Source organism: Mus caroli, chromosome 2 (assembly GCF_900094665.2).
Source record: "Mus caroli chromosome 2, CAROLI_EIJ_v1.1, whole genome shotgun sequence".
Taxonomy (NCBI): domain Eukaryota; kingdom Metazoa; phylum Chordata; class Mammalia; order Rodentia; family Muridae; genus Mus; species Mus caroli.
This window is the reverse complement of record NC_034571.1, coordinates 77,426,860-77,445,391: the sequence shown is the minus strand read 5'-3', so window position 1 is coordinate 77,445,391 and position 18,532 is coordinate 77,426,860. Positions and strand designations below refer to the sequence as shown.

Sequence of the window (18,532 nt, the reverse complement as noted above, 5' to 3'; positions counted from 1 at the left end):
CCTGTCATACTCGTGATATAATTATTTAAAAATATATTACGTCAAAATATGTGATGCTATTCTGCATTTACTTGTAAGGTGTAAAGATTTGTGTTATACTATCATTTTGAACAAAATACAAGTGCATCAACTCCAGTTAGATTGATGATAGACTGAATCAGCAGAGACAAGGGTAAGTACTTTGTACACTTATTAATTCATGGTGAGTGCTCAACCAAAATTCTCTATTTTTTATCTTCCTCTTATCTGCAAGCCTACGGAAAGAAAATATCTTCTAGATTCGATGCATTAATAGTTAGGTTAGCAACATTTTAATGCACCATGAACATTTAAAAATAATCAGTTATTTTACCTTTCTAAAGCTATTTTCAGAAAATCAAAATGTACAAGACAAGAGATCTTTTAAATATCTTTTCTTGTTTTCCCTAAATTATTTCAGTTTGAAAACTAAACTTTTCTTACTTACCTCCAGTTTTGAAGTTCTTCAAATGTGTGATCACAGATGTTGTAACATGTCTTGCAACCAAATGCATTTCATTTGGACCAAGTTCATGATCAGCGAAAACAATGGTCTTGGTTTCTTCCACAGTCTCTGTTGTCATTTGGGGTTTTTTATTTTTCCATTTGTGTAATAAAGAAAAATCCTCTTGGCAGGCTTCAAGACCTTCACTTTCCTCCTCCTGCATGAGGGTTGTTCGGCTATACCATGTTTTGAGCAAAGTTTTCTCTGTATCTTTTTGTCCTTCACATACTTCAGACAAAGGAATTTGCCTTGACATAAAAAATGGTTTCATGGTCTCCGTGCTTTCGTTAGTGTTTGGTTGATGGGGAAACCCATAACTTGACAGTACTGTGTTTACAATATTTTCTGCAGCTAAACATATTTTGAGAGGGGAAGCAGTTGTCTTAATTTCATTTGGCTCAGCTGATTTGGTGGTCTCATAATGAAAAACCCTTGGATTTTCACGTTTCCCTGTTTCTATAAATGACAAAACTTGTTTTAGTGATTCTTCTGTGGAATCGTTTACTTTTTTAAATAATTTTTGTAACACACTCCCTTCAGGGAGAAAGTTGTGAGCTTTTGTGACTTGCTCAAATGGTGTAAAGTTTGGTTTCCTCCAGCCGTGGTCCTGTGCTTTGTGTCTAGAACCTGATGGCATAGCTTCTGAGTTGGACCTTCCCATTGGCTCTAAACTTTTATTTCTGTTTTCTACACAGGAACTGATGTGTGAAGATGAATTAGATGTGGTGCTATACTTTTCTTTCATATCATCCTCGGAACTAAACCCCAAGCCTGACACACTCCCTTGTGGACTCCTCCTCGTCCCAGGAGTGTCACTCGTGTTTGATGGAGGCATTTTCACAGGAGTTGCAAATTCAACCTGATTAACAATGTAAACATTCTCAGTTCCTTGGAACCAATTTTTGGTGGGAAGGTTTTTGATCAAAGACTCTTCGAAATGGGTGCACTGGTCTATCAGTGTACCAATGATCTCACTTGCAGTGATATTTTCTTTCAGTATGCTAACTGGAGATGGTTCCATTTGGCTTATTTCTTTGTCTAGCTTATTCTTGATTATCCTTAGCATGCCACTGACAGCAGTGACAGAATATGTAAGTAATTCTGAATGGAATAAGTGAACCTGTAAGAGTGTATTCTGTCCATTGTCTTTGGATATAATAGTGCCTGGCTTGGACTCATCACCAAACTTTCTAAATGGTAACTTTGGCAGTATCTTTTTGCTTAATTGTCTTTGTTGCACTTGAAAGAGATTGTCTATTGGCATTTTCACTATTTCAGAAAACTCATATTTAGAGATATGCTTAAACTTCAAGTCCACAAATGACTCTAACATGTGTAAAACTCTTTCTACAATCTCATGTACAATTTGGTTGCTAGGGCTCATAGACACTTGGACTGTCATCTTTGAGTTACAAGTCTGTATGCCACCAAGGATGTGCTTGGTGGGAGCCCCATGCCTACTCTTGCTGGCACTGTGTTCTTTCCTACTTGTTAGAATTCCATTACTATCCTGAGTAGGCATCTGAGACAAGAAGCACAGCTGTAATTTTTCAAAGAGCATTTCAACAATTTCTCGTCCAAACATATTGATTTGCGCATTTGTGTCCTCGGCTCTAGTAGAGACACCTTTAAATCGGTCGTAGAGTCTGTTTTCACACTCTTCAAGAGGTGGCAAATTTAAAAGTGAAAGTGAATACTCTAAATCTTTGGCTTTTATTGAAATTTCAGTTAAAATGTTTTCGGCTATGGTTAAAAGTTTAGACTTTTCAGTTTCTGTATCACTTGTTTCTGTTTGCCATTTGTCAAACATTTTTTTCAATATACCTTCTTTAGGAAATATCTGTTCTAACTGTGAGGAAACATTTTCTAAATAAAAACATGGTTGCTCCGTAGGATAACCTGCACCCAGATTCTGCTTGGATAGGCGACGATCACTCAGACTTGAGATGTTAATTGGAGAAGCCAAATTGTCGTTGTTTGTAATATATAACTCTTGTAACACTGCATTAACAATTTTACTTGCTTCAAGGATTTGACTAGATGCTAAGACTTTCGTGTTAAACATGGCTCTGTGTTGTGCTGCTCTCTCAAGACTGCTCAGAATTACTTGTAAAATGTCAGTTATTATATTTGTGGCATATAGTCTTAATTCTGAAACTGGTAATTTTGTTTTCAGTGTGGTTTTGGTATCTTCCACTTGTGGAGTTTGTGGCAGCCCAAGGGCGGTTTTGGATCTGCTCTCTCTTGGAGTTTTCTCTCCAGCAGATAATTTGTTCTTGATTTTGGTCTTAGTACTGCTAATACCAAGGTGTGGTTTTGTTTTAAATTTAGAGAGAGAGTTGATTTTTGATCTCATTTTTAAACTTGCTTTACCTCCTGGCCTTGGGCTGTTCTTTGGGCTGAGTTTGGCATTATGTAGTCTAAGAAGATACAGGTCATCATAACTCCCTTCAGGTGGATAGCCCTCTTCTAGATGCAGGGAGACAAAATTTAATAACTTTTCTAAAACTATTTGAACTAAATATTTTCCAATTTGCAATGGTGAATATGGCAAAATGGTGTTTTCTAACACAAGAGCATTTAAATTGTCCTCATGAGGATGCATCTGTGGTACCCCCAGTCTCAGGGGACTACTTCTTTTTCTTGTTGGCTTAGTTTCTCTAGAGCCTGGCAGTTTTACCGAGGAGCTATCGCTGCTGTCATGCATTTCTCCCCCTCTCTTGCTTTTATTATTTTTGTACAAGGATGTTACAACCACAGAGTGCATCTCACTCAAAACATTTTCAAGTATATCATTTGATACATTGTTAATTCGTGACTGAAAGAATTTCTTCTGTGTTGTAGCTGCTGTTTTACTTTTAGACTTAGACACTGTGTAGGGGCTTTCATTAAATGGGGCGATGTGGCCTATGATTTCCATTATCTTTTGGCTCAGCTTCTTCAAAACCTCTTCCACTGTCCTGAGTATTTCGGTTTTTTCTCTTGGTTTTGATTCTCCTTTTCTCATAAATATTTCTTCCAAAACATCTCTCTGGCTTTCTTTTTCTACTGTTACTTGGTTTTCTTCTAAGGAGTCATTTGTAAACTGTGGCGATACAGTAGCTTTTTCCTTCTCTTTGTATCCCACCAAATCTTCACTTGATATGGTTAACTGTGAACAGCTAGAGTTCTCTGGTGAGGATAAAAAGAATTCCTTTATAGGTTCTTTATTGGGTAAAATCTTTAAGATATTATTAACAATTTCACTCACAATCATATTCTTTTGAAATAAAATGTGGTTTGAATATGTGTGCATACTTTGTACTTCTAAGTCTAAATCATTTTTGATAAGCTTCAGAATAGTACTGGCAATGAAGGCAGCATAGTCCTTAAGGCTAGTTTGTGATAAATGGGGTGTAGTTCCAAAATTTTCTCTGCAGCTGGTAAAAATGGGTTCTACAAGCTCTTGGCTAGGGACTGTTCTAGTTGTTAATTTTAGGACATCCACATCAGATTCAGCTTGGCTTGGTTCATGAAAAATGCAGTTGTCATCTTTACCATTTTCAAATTGTGGGCTAACAAATACATTTCCTTTAGACTGAAATGCAAGAGTCATTAGTGAGTTTATTCTCTCTGTGGCAAAAGACTGTAACCGATTGAAAATAGGTTGAGTAATGCGGTTTGCGTTTTCCTTGCATGGGTCAGGAGCAAGTTCCTTGGTGTCTTCTTTGCCATTTACAGGTACCTGATAAACATCAGGAGAACCCAAATTCTTATTTTTTGAATGTGAAAAACGCCCTGGTTTTTCTTCAGTTCTTTGTGTTATAGAAAGAGGCTGTTGGAACTGTGGTTTTGGAAAAATATCATAGATGGCCACTCTTGCAGGAGCAGAGTCCTTTGCATTTATAGCAAGCACAACCAAACTTGTAAGGTTATGAAGCACAATATCCACTATATCTTTGGACACCAAAATGACATCTGCTTTAGGAACTGAGACTTTAGGGATAATATTTGTACCCATAACTACTTGTTCAAAATTTGCTTCTGAGTGTTTTACAGGTATACCATATTTCAGGGTAGGTGTAGCAAACGAGAGATTATTCTGATACACAATGTTTTCATAAATATCACATAAGATTCCTTCAATGGTATCTTGAATTTGAAACTCAAGTATTTTTCGATATTCTCTTTTATTGACTAGTTGTTCAATAATACCAACTTGCTGATCTGAGTAATGCTCATTGTCAGAACTTTTCTTGTCACACTTACTTTTGCATGACACAATATCAAGCACCTTGTTAACAACCTGACTTGCAATATTCTCAGAAACTACAATGTTATTTGTCAAGAGAGGACTTTCTTGTTCTTTATCTAACTCATGTTTGATGCCTTGTAAAATTTTCCTAGCCACATCTTTTGCATAAATATTTAATTTAGACAAAGACAATTGACACCAGGAGTCCATCTGTTCTGGATTTCCATGATCCACTAAACAGGGAAGTTGATTATCAGAATATGAATCTTTGCTTGACAATGCTTGGCTTAATGACCCCTCTTCTTGCTGTACTGGCAAAGTCACTGGAACTGTGAAGTTGACTTGGGGACAGAAAAGGGATTCTACTTTGGAAGCAGCAAAAGTTTCTAAATTTCCTAATATTGCCTGCACAATATCTTCAACTACATTTATTTTGATCTGCTTGTCAACATTCCAGCTGGACTGAAGATCACATACATTTTCATTTAACCCACTGACAGGGGCATTTCCTCCATAGGTACACTCACGGAAAGAAACACTGGCTGAAAGGATCATGGTTTTGCCTCTGTTTTCACTTACATGTCTTTCTGTCATGGCAGCTGAATAAAGCTTATGAAATACCGTCCTAACAACATCATTTACCACTATACTTACATCTGTGTCAGATACTAAAGGGCCCATCATTTGATCCATAAAGTGAGCAGATGTTTGAGTAGAGGATGAAGGAGCATTTTGTGGCATTCCACTAAAATGGGCACGTGAGAGTGAAAAAACATTTACTTGATTGATTAGAGCACTTTGAAAAATTTCATTCAAAATATTTCTTATAATGGGAACAATTGGAGATCTGTGTGGTTCTTTGAGTTTCACTTCAATTTTGCTTAAGGTTCTCTCTAGACCCATCTGGTCAGTAGAAAGGGTTCTAGTTTCCTCATTGAATGATGCGGCATCTCTGATAAGTTCTTTATTTTGTGTGTCATCATCTAGAAATGAATCTGATTCTGCACCTCCAGGAAGAAAATTTCCATAAGTTGGTCGGTATCCATAATTTTCATTGCTTTGGTTCTCAGATTCAGGTTCAGCAAACATATCTGAAGATACTACATCTAAAATTAAATCAATGATGTTTGTAAGAATTTGTGTCTCCTCTGGTGATCTCTTTTTATCTATCTTACAATCATCGGGTGGGTTCATATTTAATTCTGTTTGAATGGCTTTCAAAATACCATTTGATACCTTCTTTGCATGACTGTATAAAGTAGATTGCAATGATTTATCATGAGAATCTGCAGGAGAACTGTTGCCTTCACATTCCCAGTCCACTGTATGCTCTGTTTTCTTTTCATCATTAAGAATACCAACATTTTCTACACTTCCACTTGCAAAATGTTCCAGTTTAGCAAAAACCATGTTGAGAATATCTGAAGCAATATTTTTCAGGTTTTGGGGACACATTTCTTTTGGGATCTCTGTTTTGGAAGGCGTTGGAAGATCATTTTTTGCTTTGCTTTTGGTCACCTCTTTATTATCCTTCATAATTTTGGAAATTATGTTAGAGATTATGTTCGTGCATTTGGCCATTTCCTCCATGGTTGAAGCAAATGATAGGTTGTCTATGTCAAGTGATTCGGGAACAGTTTTCGGTCCAGAATTTACGATGCTGGTATCAATGTCAACATCACATAATTTTGCAAGGACATTTTCCAGAATTGCTTTGGAAATGAGCTGAGTATTAGACATTGTAGGAGGATCCTTATCTATGGTTTCTGTGTTTTGATGACTGCAAGATGGCTGAGGATCAGGATGATCACCTGTGAGCTTGCCTAACATTTCATGCAGTGTATCCCCAATTTGATCTAACACCTCCAATTTGGAAGTGACCTTGAAATCCTTTTCATCATCTAAGCTGTGCTGAAGGCAAGGTTTAGCCAACAACTGGCAAAAAGAATTTTTATCCTGTTTATTTGACAAAATACATTGTTTATGAAAATTGCCAGACTCACATATAGATGTAGATAATGTTTTATCTGTACAGGTTGAAGTATTTTTTTTATCTTCATTTGTATTTGATATCATTTCACAAATGCATGTCAGTAATGGACTTTCCATAATGTCATCATTGACACTGGTGACATGGGACTCTACAACTTTATTTGAATCAGTGAACCACCCTTTGTTTTTATGGCACTTGGGGTGATCTGTCTCCTTAAGATTTGGTTTTATTTTGTTGACTTCTAGTTCACTTTGTATAGCATGCAAAATGATGTTGACTATTTTCATTGTGTAAGTACTAAGTTGAGAATGTAATGATTTTTCTATCAGTGAAGATTTGTTGCCTATCTGCAATTTTGGACAAACAAATAACTTCAGCCTTTTAAAAATTGTATTAGTGATCTTATCAGTAATATCATTTACACGCTTTGGTTCACATTTTCCAGATCTTAACTGGGAAGTCTTTTCATGCTCCATGTTGAGAGAAGATAAATATTTCATTTTCTTTTCACTGTCAAACCATACTTTAAATGGCACTTTACTTGGTGTTTCTTTGGATGTGTGGGCAGTTTCAAAAGGATCTACATGAGTGGGATGAACTGATGTAAAGGCATTTTTAATGGTATTAGGAATGTATGTTGAAGCCTTATGAAGTATATTTATCACAGAATCTGTTATTTCATGTGCAAATGCACAAATTTCTGACACAGAGAACATCTGTTCCATCCATTCTTGATCTGATAGTCCTTGAGATTTTTCAGAGACAAAAGCAGAAGCTCCTTTGCCAGTTTGGCTTCCTAAGTGACTAGATGAATCAGAAGACATATCCTTAAGCATATCTGTTAAAATATGTTTAACTATGTTTTCTGAAGCCTTTTGTATTTGGTGCTTTTGATCTTGGCTGAAAATGGAAGGTTCATGGCCTAAGCAATGTTTTGTCTTCACAATGTCTTCACTACTAAGAGACAACTCTAACTTTAATCCCCAGTCATGAGATCCAACTTTGTTTTGAAAAGTAGATTTTGTTGGCAGTTTATTACTTCTTTTGGATTCAAAATAAGTATCTCTCTTTTTAGGCCAATAGTTGGGAACCTGCTCTTGTGATTTTGATTTCTCATCATTGAAAGATGAATCAAGCACACTTTGCACAAAGTTATCTATTTCCTCGTCATCATCTTCAGAATAAAGGACCATTCCAGGAACATTAACGGGTGGAAATGGTCTTTTAGACTTAAGATTGTTAAATGGTCTAGTGCCAGTGACTCTATACTTTTCTTCAGGGTCAGAAAGATTTCTTACTCTAGGTCGTCTAGGTTTTTTAGCACCTGCTTTAACTGGCTGCTGGTGAAGCTGAGTTAAGACATCATCCAGCAGCTGAAGAAGGACTACTGTTTCTTCAGATGCAATAAGTCTCTCATTATTGAGTTCAGTTTGGACATAGCCTAGTATAGTGCTGATTGCTTCTTCTACATAACCCACCAGAGAGGACTGTGAAAAAATACTTGATATTAAGCTTTGTATCTCTTCTTTCACAATTTGATTAGCAGGATCAGATGCAAAGCTAGCTTTCTTCTGCTCAGTTTGTTGATGGACTTTATGTATTGGCTCTGTCTTAGTTTGTTGAAAATGTTTAGTTGCGTCTTCTGGAGGAACTTCATTTTTCTTATAAGATGCAAGAATCATCAATTTTTCTAAAATGGCATGTACCATATCATCTGCAACATCACACATTGGCTCCAAAGTATAACTCAGTGTCTCTTCTGAAGGTTTTGTTTCTATGGAAGAAAGATAGTCACCACTAGTTGATAAACTTGGCTTAATATCAACTGACAAGTCTTCTTGTGAAAACATCTGCACACATCTTTTCTCAACAGCAGACTCCAGCTTCTCAAGCATGTTTTCTACAATCTCTGAAGCTACTGAACATATGTCAACATTGGAGAGTAACTCTTCTCTTTCAGTTTCAGACTGATCAACAAAAACTTCAGCAGTCACAGAAGAAAGAGAAGGAATGGCCTGGCTTAAGTCAGACATTATTTCTTGAAAAATACTCTCTAAAATAAGTTGTGTTTCTCCTTTCAAGTGACATTTAAAGTTTACAAAGACATTCTTTAAATTTTTAATCTGATCCATGGCCTTTGCTTTTTTATCACATAGCAATGAAATCTCTAAACTCTCTGTTTCTGTGGTAGCATCTTTTGATTTTTTAGTGCATGTTTCTAATGATGTTAAGAGGTGACTATCCGATTTACTACTTCCTATTTTAGGAAATTGATAGTCCAAGCTGGTTTTTTGGTAATTGACTTGTGAAGGCACAGACTGTCCTTGCCTTTGATATGTTTGGCCAATAACTGTTCTTTCCACGTGTGCAGAAGGAGGTTTCAAAGGTGTAGGTGGTTTCTTCATTGGCATGTCACTGGCAAATGTACACGGATCCACTGGAAGTGTTTTAGCTGTGTAGTTTCTGTATGTAAAGCCTTCACTGCATGTACTACAGAAGCTTGAACTATCTGAAGAAAGGTCGGAGTAATCAGTCACTGGGTATGTATTATTCTGTACTCTTTCTTCATATTTTGTGATGGCTGGATATAATATACTGGTTACTGTAGCTACAACCCAGGTCATTATGTTTTGGATTATGCTATTTAATTCCTCAGAAGTTACCTAGAAAGAAGATGACCATATAAAAATGTCACACAAATATTTACTCTAAATTTTGGAGACAGGGGGTTTCATTCAAATTTTTATATTAAACAGTTCTTAAGTAGAATGCCAGCATGATTTATAAGAAAATGACAAAGAATCTATTCCGAATTTCAGACTGTTTTAAGCTGGTTTGTTTCATACTAGAGAGAATTATTTTGAGTACAAAATTTTATTTATATGACTTAAGAATCTATATATATTGATTCCCAACATTTATTATCTAGAAATCAGAGCACATTTCTATCTAGTCCCTTCTCATAAAGTATTTTTGGAGCAAAAAACCACTGTGGTATTCATTGCTCTGATACATTTTTAAAAACAGTTAACAATATATTCTAAGTATTTATGTAAACAAAGGTATTTTGGATTTTTTAGAAGTACTTTTTTTAGCTTATATATGAGGATAAAAAAATCAACTTCATATCTATTCATTGCCACAACATTAAGTACACAATCTTTATTCATGGAATATAAAAACTAGCATGTTTCAGACTGACTTTGGAGCAAATCTAACTTATCAATACATATTATCCAAGAAAGCAGAAAATAAATGACATGAAAACACAAGACATGGCCATAAAGCTGACAAGCGTTGGTCCTGCTCAAAAATATATCTAAGGTAAACTGATATTCATATTTTAAGTCACTATTACAGGAAAGGCTGACATTTATGCAGCACAATCTCCCCTTATCCATTTTTGGAGCTCTTGGAACTTTGCAAACTCCACCTAGCTCTAATCCCCCAAGTAGTTAAAATTGTTTTTTCCTACTATAATAGATGATGGCTAACACAGATTATACCCACAGCAAGTATAAAAGCAGTTTTTACATAAATACCCTTTAGCCAATAATTCTATTAATAATTCATACATTAATAATTCATACATAATAGAAGAAAATTATTCTAAATGAACAATAGAGTGCATATATAAAATATCTAAACTTTTTTTTATCATCACAAGATATAATGAATGGTAGAACAACATTTTTCTTAAGCTAGGTGAAAGAGAAAGCATTTCTAATTTTAATATAAAGGAATCTCAGTTTTTCAGCTTCTTTCTATTATAATGGCAAATAGAGAAACATTCCTTAAGTTGAAGTTTTATTTGTGCCTCATTCCTTATGAGCTGAGCAGGATTCCATGGAGAAATGCCCACTGCTATGCTATTCTTCAATGTCCCTGACTATTCTGGCTAGACCTAGAGTTCAGTCTCATTAAACTATGTCATCTTTATTTATTTATTTTTTCTGTTTTGGGTTTTATCTCATAGGTGAACAAGTATCTACGTGTGAGATCTTAGGTAGCAGGTTCTTCCTATGAGAACTGCTACAGTCTAATGCAGGCATCTCAACTCAATCTACAGAATTCACCAGCAATATCTGCAAAGCTATGCTGGTTAATAATATCCCATGTTAGATGAGGTTTTGCTATCTCATGCTGCTGGTCAAGGCTGATCTCTGAATGCTTTCCCACTCTACACCCAAGAGGCTTTCCTAAAGTGTTAAGAGTATCTTTTCAAAACAACCTTGGACTAATAGAAGACTATTAAAATTACTTAAAAATAAACTTCTATTACAATAAAAGGCAAAAAGTAATAGCAACAAATATCAGCAGATGATTATTAGTATATGATTTACATTTTTTTCTAGAATGGAACACAGTAATTAATATAATGTCTTATTGGTTTACTTTATAATACATACTTTATCTTTCAAGCAATGTTGTAGATTTTGTTGCCTGTAAAATCAAGAAAATAGTTATAATTGAGTTAAGTTAGGACAAAGAATTTATGAAGATACTTTCAAAATTACTATTATCTATTCAGTTTCTTTTTATGAAAATTCTTCTACATAAATCCAAACTACCCTAAACTTTATTTTGCTTTATTCAATGTTCCTATTTAGTGTTCTGCTATGATGTGGGCCTGTAGTCTAAAAACTGGGCTTCAGTTATTCAGAGGAGTGAAATCATCATACCTAGATTATACACAAACAATGCCTAACTCTGGTAGTTGGAACTCTGGTATACCTTATCTATGTTTACTCTGTGAAAAAGAATACGAGCAGTCTTTGATCTGCTAATAGAGACTATGGAATAGTAAGTTTTTTGATCATAGCTCTTTGGTAATCTTGTATCTGCCTATTAGACTCATATAAGCCCCATAATCTTTTTGCTACGACTCATAGTAGAAAATGAGCATGTGGAGGATTACTATTTTATAATTATAGGTTAGACTGATGGGTTTCTGGCAACATTCAATACTAACTTCAAGCATCTTTGCGTAATGATGTGATGAACGCATTTTTCTCAAGTGTTGCAATTAGATTTACTTCCAAATTTTATAAAGTCAAATTGCTACTCCTTTTAATTTCCTTAAGCCTATACATTTTAAACATTTTCTCTAAATATGAAACTAGATTGCGAAAACAAAAGCTGTCTAAATATTGCAACTTATTTGTGAGAAAAAAATAAAACTTCAATCATTGAAGCTTAGACATTGGCTTGGGGGCCTGGCATAATGTCTGGGTAGGAAGTTGAGGTAGGGAGATTGAGTCCATGCGTTCCCAGGTAACTGGGACTATGGGAGGAGAGGAGAGAGGAGGAAAAGAGGAGATAAAAAAGAGGCTTGAGGAGAGAGGAAAGAAAAGGGAGACAGGGGAGAAGGCGTAAAAGTACATAGACTACAAGTTCTTCTCAGATCTGGTTTGTTAAATTAACTCAAAGTCCCACACTTTCCTTGTTTTATTTATTTATTATTTTAGATTTTCTAAACTTAACATTCAGATGTTTTTTCTGTCATAAAGCATAAAATAGAATACTATAGCTCCCTCAGTAACAGAGTGCCATAGGTCTCAAGTAGGGAGCAAAGACCTATGCAATCACTAAATCTCCAGCATCCATAGAAACAATTGTTTTTAAGGTAAGTCATAGAATCAATAATACTATAAGATAAAAAATTTCAGAAATTCACTTTTTTCATAAAAGAAATGGACACTGGAAAAAGCACTCAGAACTATAATTCTGCAATTCGGAAACATATTTGGAGGCTTGCAGTATCTCAAACATTTATTTTAGAAGGATGTGAATATACCATGGGGACTTTTAAATTAGCCTATAAAGATTCCTTACAGACAATTCGTCATAATCACAGTGCACTAATCCTGTGCATCCTACTATTTGCCTAACATCTGTCATTAGTCCTTAAGCACAGTGTATTTTCAATAAACGCTTGATAAAAAGGTTTTAAAGATATGCCTTCCTATATTGAATCACAAATGAAGAGCACTATTGAATGGTTTCTTGCCTATGGTTTTATCTATGTATTGCTGACAAATTAACTATATGCTAATTAGATCATAATATTATTGATCTAAACTATTTGAGTTTTATTTAACAATAAGTTTCTAGTCATAGTCTATGTGTCAGCGGATTTCAAACTTTTAACCTAATGCTTACGCATTATAACTCTACTCTTACTGCTAATACAACTTATCTTTATGCTCTACCATGCATTTTCATTTTTACCTTAGCAATGTTTTTCATTTACACTCTTAAAAATATTTTTTAGATATTTTCTTTATTTACATTTCAAATATTATCTTCTTTCCTGGTTTCCCCTCTCAAAACTCCCTATCCCATTTCTCCCTCCCCCTGCTTACCAACCCACCCACTCCTGCTTCCCTGTCCTGGCATTCCCCTAGACTGGGGCATAGAGCCTTCACAGGACCAAGGGCTTCTCCTCCCATTGATGACTGACAAGGCCATCCTCTGCTACATATGTAACTGGAGCCATGGGTCCCTCCATATATACTCTTTGGTTGGTGGTTTAGTCCCTGGGAGCTCTGGGGGTACTGTTGGTTCACATTGTTGTTCCTCCTATGGGGTTGCAAGCTTCTTCAGCTCCTTCTGTCCTTTCTCTAGCTCCTCCATTGGGGACCTTGTGCTCAGTCCAGTGGTTGGCTGAGAGCCAAATAAACGAACTATTTGATGAGGGGAAAGGTCAATGGTCAAAGGACAATGGAACAAACATGGTGTTTCCATGATAAAGTCTTTCATGATACATAGTTAAATCAGTAATGTGTGGTGAGCAATCAGGGCAAACGATGTAAAAGGCTTTGTAACGTTACATAATACAAGTGACCATCATCTGCACATGATAGGCATCTTTCCTTCTCATTTTATCCCATTTGGATGAAATTCATTCATTCTGGCTATTTGCAGTGCTTTGTATTCTATGAGCATTCACTAAATTATACATATTGACACCTATCGATCTCACTGAAAGTCTTAAACAACAAATCATAGTCTGAATATGAAATTCATTTGTCACCAGAGATTTTTTTCTTTTATCCATCCATTTATATAGAAATATAGGTTTGCAAGCAATGCAGTTTAATATGAACTTCATTTGATGTGTTGGTTTCTTTTGAAGAGTTTAGCGCTGGGTCGCTAAGAAGAGAGTCCTGTGTATACATAGCTTGCTATGCATAAGACTTGGATTTAGATCCTGAATGCATAAAACTGGGTCACGTTCAGAGAGTTAGTCTGCCTCATAAAAATAAAATATCAAAGCAAAGACAACCAGTGATGTTAACTTCTGTCTGACCACGGACACACACATAGTTATTACCCTCACATAAATATTCTTTAGAAGATGACAATGGGTCTAAAACATTGACTTCTTCACAAGTTGAAAAAATGCTAAAATAGCTGTTCTCCACTATTTGTTTGATAAATGAAAGGTTTTGATACTAAGCATATAGTCTCTAAAAATATCAAGTTACACTCTGGTATTGTTCTGGACAGCACTGCAAATAATTTTAAGAAGGAGAAAGATGATCAAGTCATTGAAATGATATTGTGAAAAAATATTAATAAAATACTATTTTATCAACCTTTAGAAGCCTATAACTTCAAAATTCATAGGTAAATATTTCAAAGAGAAATACAAAGAAGTTCTCTGAAATTATGTGAAGCCATCTGGAGAGAAGAGACAAAGATATTTGGTATAGAGTGCAAAGTGCTGGATAGAGGGCAGGACAGAATTCACTTGGTCTACAATTTGAGCTCAGTTCTGAAAGTTCTCCACAATAACGTTTCACTAGGTCTAAATAAGACTGCAAAGGGGAAGCTTTCATGTAGTCATGTACATAAGCAATTATTAAAATATAAATTCATAATTCTACACTAATAAATAAGATACTTACGTATTTGAGTTTACAGGAAAAGAAAAGATACCTGGGGGTGGAGCACCTGCCGGTGATCCTAAGCATCAGGAAAAGAAAACTGTAATTTATATTCATCCTCAGTAACATATAAAATACCAATACTATTTTCAAATACCTGTTGTCATTTGTAACTGACTAGTTTACTTGCTTTTAAGAACACTTCTAAAGTCCTTAGTGTAGAATTTAATGTAGAGTAAAACCTCAACTCCTATTTACCCCTGTAATGCCTTGTAATGCCTAGTCTTTGTATGCATTCTATGGCCTATAGATATAGAATACAACAAATATAACAATTGATATTAATAATGTTATTAATAACAATTCATATCCCACTATAATGGTGTCTTGATGTCATTAGACTATTGCTGTGGCAATTTCCTTTTGAGAAATTGTATTTATACTTCTCATATCACAAGGTTTTGCTGAGTCTTGGTTAAAAACCTCTGAAGTTGTTTCATGAAACTTAACTGAACAAATACATTCCCAAAATACTCTACAATGCTCATATTAAATACTTTATAGGAGCTGGGAAGGTAAATCATTAGGTAATGCACATGTTGCTCTTCTAGAGAGCCTGAGTTCAGCTGCCAGAAGCTATGTGAAGCTGCTTACAAAGGTGTGTAATTCCTTCTCTAGATGATCTGATACCAACCTTTATATTCTTCAGGCACCTGCATGTGTGCACATGCACACACACACACACACACACATACACACACACACAGAATTTTTTTAATAAAATAGATGTATTAAATACTAAAAACTGAAAGCTCAGTGGATTCTTATAGTCACATATTGACTATTAAGTTCTATAGTTTTCAGTGTATGTGTTTGTATATATTTGGTTTTGGAGAAGAAACCGAGTTTAACAATGCACAGAGAAAAGTCATGCATGGTGGCATGTGTTTATCAACTCTTTGCTAGGGAGACAAACTAAGATGGATCCCCAAAACTTTCTGGAGAGACTGCTTAGCCTATTTTTTGCCTTCCAGGCCACTGAGAATCTCTGATTAAAAAGGAAAAAATATATGTTGCCCAAGGTATGATAAGCAGAAGTAGTTCCTTTGGCTTTCACATGAGACCTACACACAAATGTGGATTTGTGTACATATGAGCACATACTCTCACGTGCATGTGTATCTGCACATATGTAAATGTACACATCTTCATACATGCACACCTATCCCAATACACATATAAGTAACATAAAAGAGCTTCAAGAACAATAATCGTCATAGACCATCACATTGGTTTATGGGCAGTAAGGATTACTGAGCTAATTCCTCAAGCCCAAGATGTGGAAAATTTAGACACCAGGTCCTATTTCAAGATGGGTATTTTGTTAGAGGAACAAGAATGTACTCAGATAGAGAAATATCTATTGCTGGTAAGTGGATAAAGAATGTAGGTATATAGAGTTAACCATTATTCTCATTAAGAGTTTTGTTTGAGGGCCTCTGAGGATCAAGTCATGGATCTCAGCGTCCTTCCTATAAAATAGCATAGAATTTGCACAAAACCTAACTATGTCTTCTGCACATATTATTCTCCAGATAATTTATAAATTACTAAAAGATTAATAGTAGCACTATATTTTGTAAATAGTTGCTGTTTTCTATTGTTTACAGAATAGTGACATGATAAAAGGACACATGCATCCAGTATTGACATACACAGTGTACAGCTCCTAACTATGTAGGAATATTTGCAAATGCAGAATATACTGTTATAGACACTTTGGTGTAAGTGGATCTTAGGGTAAAGGCAGGACAACAAAAAATTTAATAACATTCTTAGGAAAAATATAAAGGAAAAGGAACAGGCCATTTGAAACTGTACTCACAAATCTGAAGGCCATTATATTTAGTGAAATTAGTCAAAAGTGTAGACTGGAAACTGTCCTGTGTTCTCCCTTACAAGTGAAATATGGATTGTTAAACTCATAACCAGAATATATACTGGAATGGGAGAGAAAGGGTGTGGAGAGGTATCAGTCACAGTTTTTTATTTGTAAAATTAATAAATATTATGGATCTAATATGTGCTGTGACTATTGTTAACAGTCCTTTTCTGTATACTTGTTAGGGAGAGATGATCTTCAATGTTCTAACCAGGCACACATGCATACATGTACACACACAACTGTAACTGTGAGGTGAAGAATCAGTCACATGGTTTGTGTGTTTGTCAAGACGATTTCCTCCATTACAGAGTAAAAGCATTTTCTGGCTAATTTTACCTTCTATGTTCAGTACTTTGTACAAGACCTTGCAGAAATCATTGTCTTGATACATTAGTTGGCACAGAATTGGGAATGAGCATAATAAGTGAAACAAATGAAAGAATGTTTTACTAGTGGCACAGCTCATTGCTGATGTTTACCTGGTTCACCGGCATAGCTTGACTTCTTGCTTAGTCTTCCATTCCAATTACCTTGCATCTCCTTCTGCATAAACAACAAGAGAGATTCCTCCACATTTTTATCATTAACTCCTATTTGTATGTTTACATTTCAAAATTGCAATGTTAACTTTCTCACAAATCTCCATATATAAGAAATATTCGTTTTGTATTTTTGTTATTATTTACACAATTAAAATGAATGTTTATAAAAAATATCTACAATACCATTCACACATCTGATGATTTTCCAACTTTGAAGCTCAGCCTATACTTGTATGCATGTATAATACAATAATAGTTTACAATCTAATGAATTTTTATAAGATTGGAATTGTCATCTGGAGTGAAAGCTAAAATTTGGATGGTTAGGAGAAAGGTTCTATGTCCCTGCTATGGTACCTCATTCATCAAATAGAACATTTGATGGTAACCCAAAATAAATATATAAAGAATGCAAAGAAGCTAAATGATGTAATTATAGGTAGTGCAGAATATTACTGAAAAAAAAAAAGCTGTCCAATATTACTAAAAAAGAGAGGGTATGCACCTTCCACAAATGACTGTAAGTTTCTATTCTTTCCTGGGAACTAAATCTGCTTGCAAAAAAATCATGGCAATAGGTGTCTTCCTTTTTCAATATTTGAAATAGAATTTCAGGCAATGATAAAATTTTCTGATAATATTCAACTTTCCACAGTATGCTGGAGAACAATTAAACTTCTTGTCATAAATTTGGTATCTGTGAACAGCTACTAACACTTTGGTATTAACATGGAGAGTGAATAGAATATGCAGTAATCAGAGAGGTCAATAATACAGTTTACATACACTATTTTCATATGCTGGGATTATTTCCTTATACCTTACTGAAGCACTATCTAGATATAGTACAGTAGTGTTTTCATTGTGGAGTCTGGAATATTGCGATAATCAACCTATATTATCATGCCAATTTTTATTCTCAATCCTATGAACAAAATTGATACATGCCTTTCTGTCTCTTGTTCCTTGTAATGTTTGAAATGTATAAAACAAAGATGTGTGCTGCAGTGTTTTTAAGGGGCATGTTAACAGGGCTTCATCATTTCTTTAAGTTTAGAGGCTTTAAAGTATGGTAAATAACCTGACTATTCCAGCAGTTAAAAATTTCATGATTATTAGCATATATAAAAGGGCTAGTGACGTATGCAAAAATAGTTAACAAATATTTATTTTTAATAAATTGTATCACAGGCATAACACCATGGTAATCATAATACATTTTATATATTCTTTGTTTTGTGTCAATAGTTATGCATTCTAAGTCCCATGCAATGTTATTTTCTACTTAATATGAAGAATTCATTTGAATAGCCAGAAGCTGGAAAGAACCCAGATGCCCCTCAACAGAGGAATGGATACAGAAAATGTGGTACATTTACACAATGGAGTACTACTCAGCTATT

The 18,532-nt window shown here is 35.0% G+C and overlaps 1 protein-coding gene across 1 annotated transcript in view; it reads right to left on the bottom strand.

Annotated features, from left to right (window-relative positions):
• The window catches only part of Fsip2 (fibrous sheath interacting protein 2), a 64,372-nt gene that overhangs the window by 24,273 nt on the left and 21,567 nt on the right, over window positions 1–18,532 (bottom strand). Inside the window, exons 13-16 of the mRNA XM_021156571.1 lie at window positions 17,067–17,130; window positions 14,664–14,721; window positions 11,160–11,193; window positions 467–9,413 (exon numbers count right to left, since the gene is read on the bottom strand). Of these exons, the coding sequence (XP_021012230.1) occupies window positions 467–9,413; window positions 11,160–11,193; window positions 14,664–14,721; window positions 17,067–17,130 (9,103 nt within the window). The remainder of the gene's footprint in view (window positions 1–466; window positions 9,414–11,159; window positions 11,194–14,663; window positions 14,722–17,066; window positions 17,131–18,532) is intronic.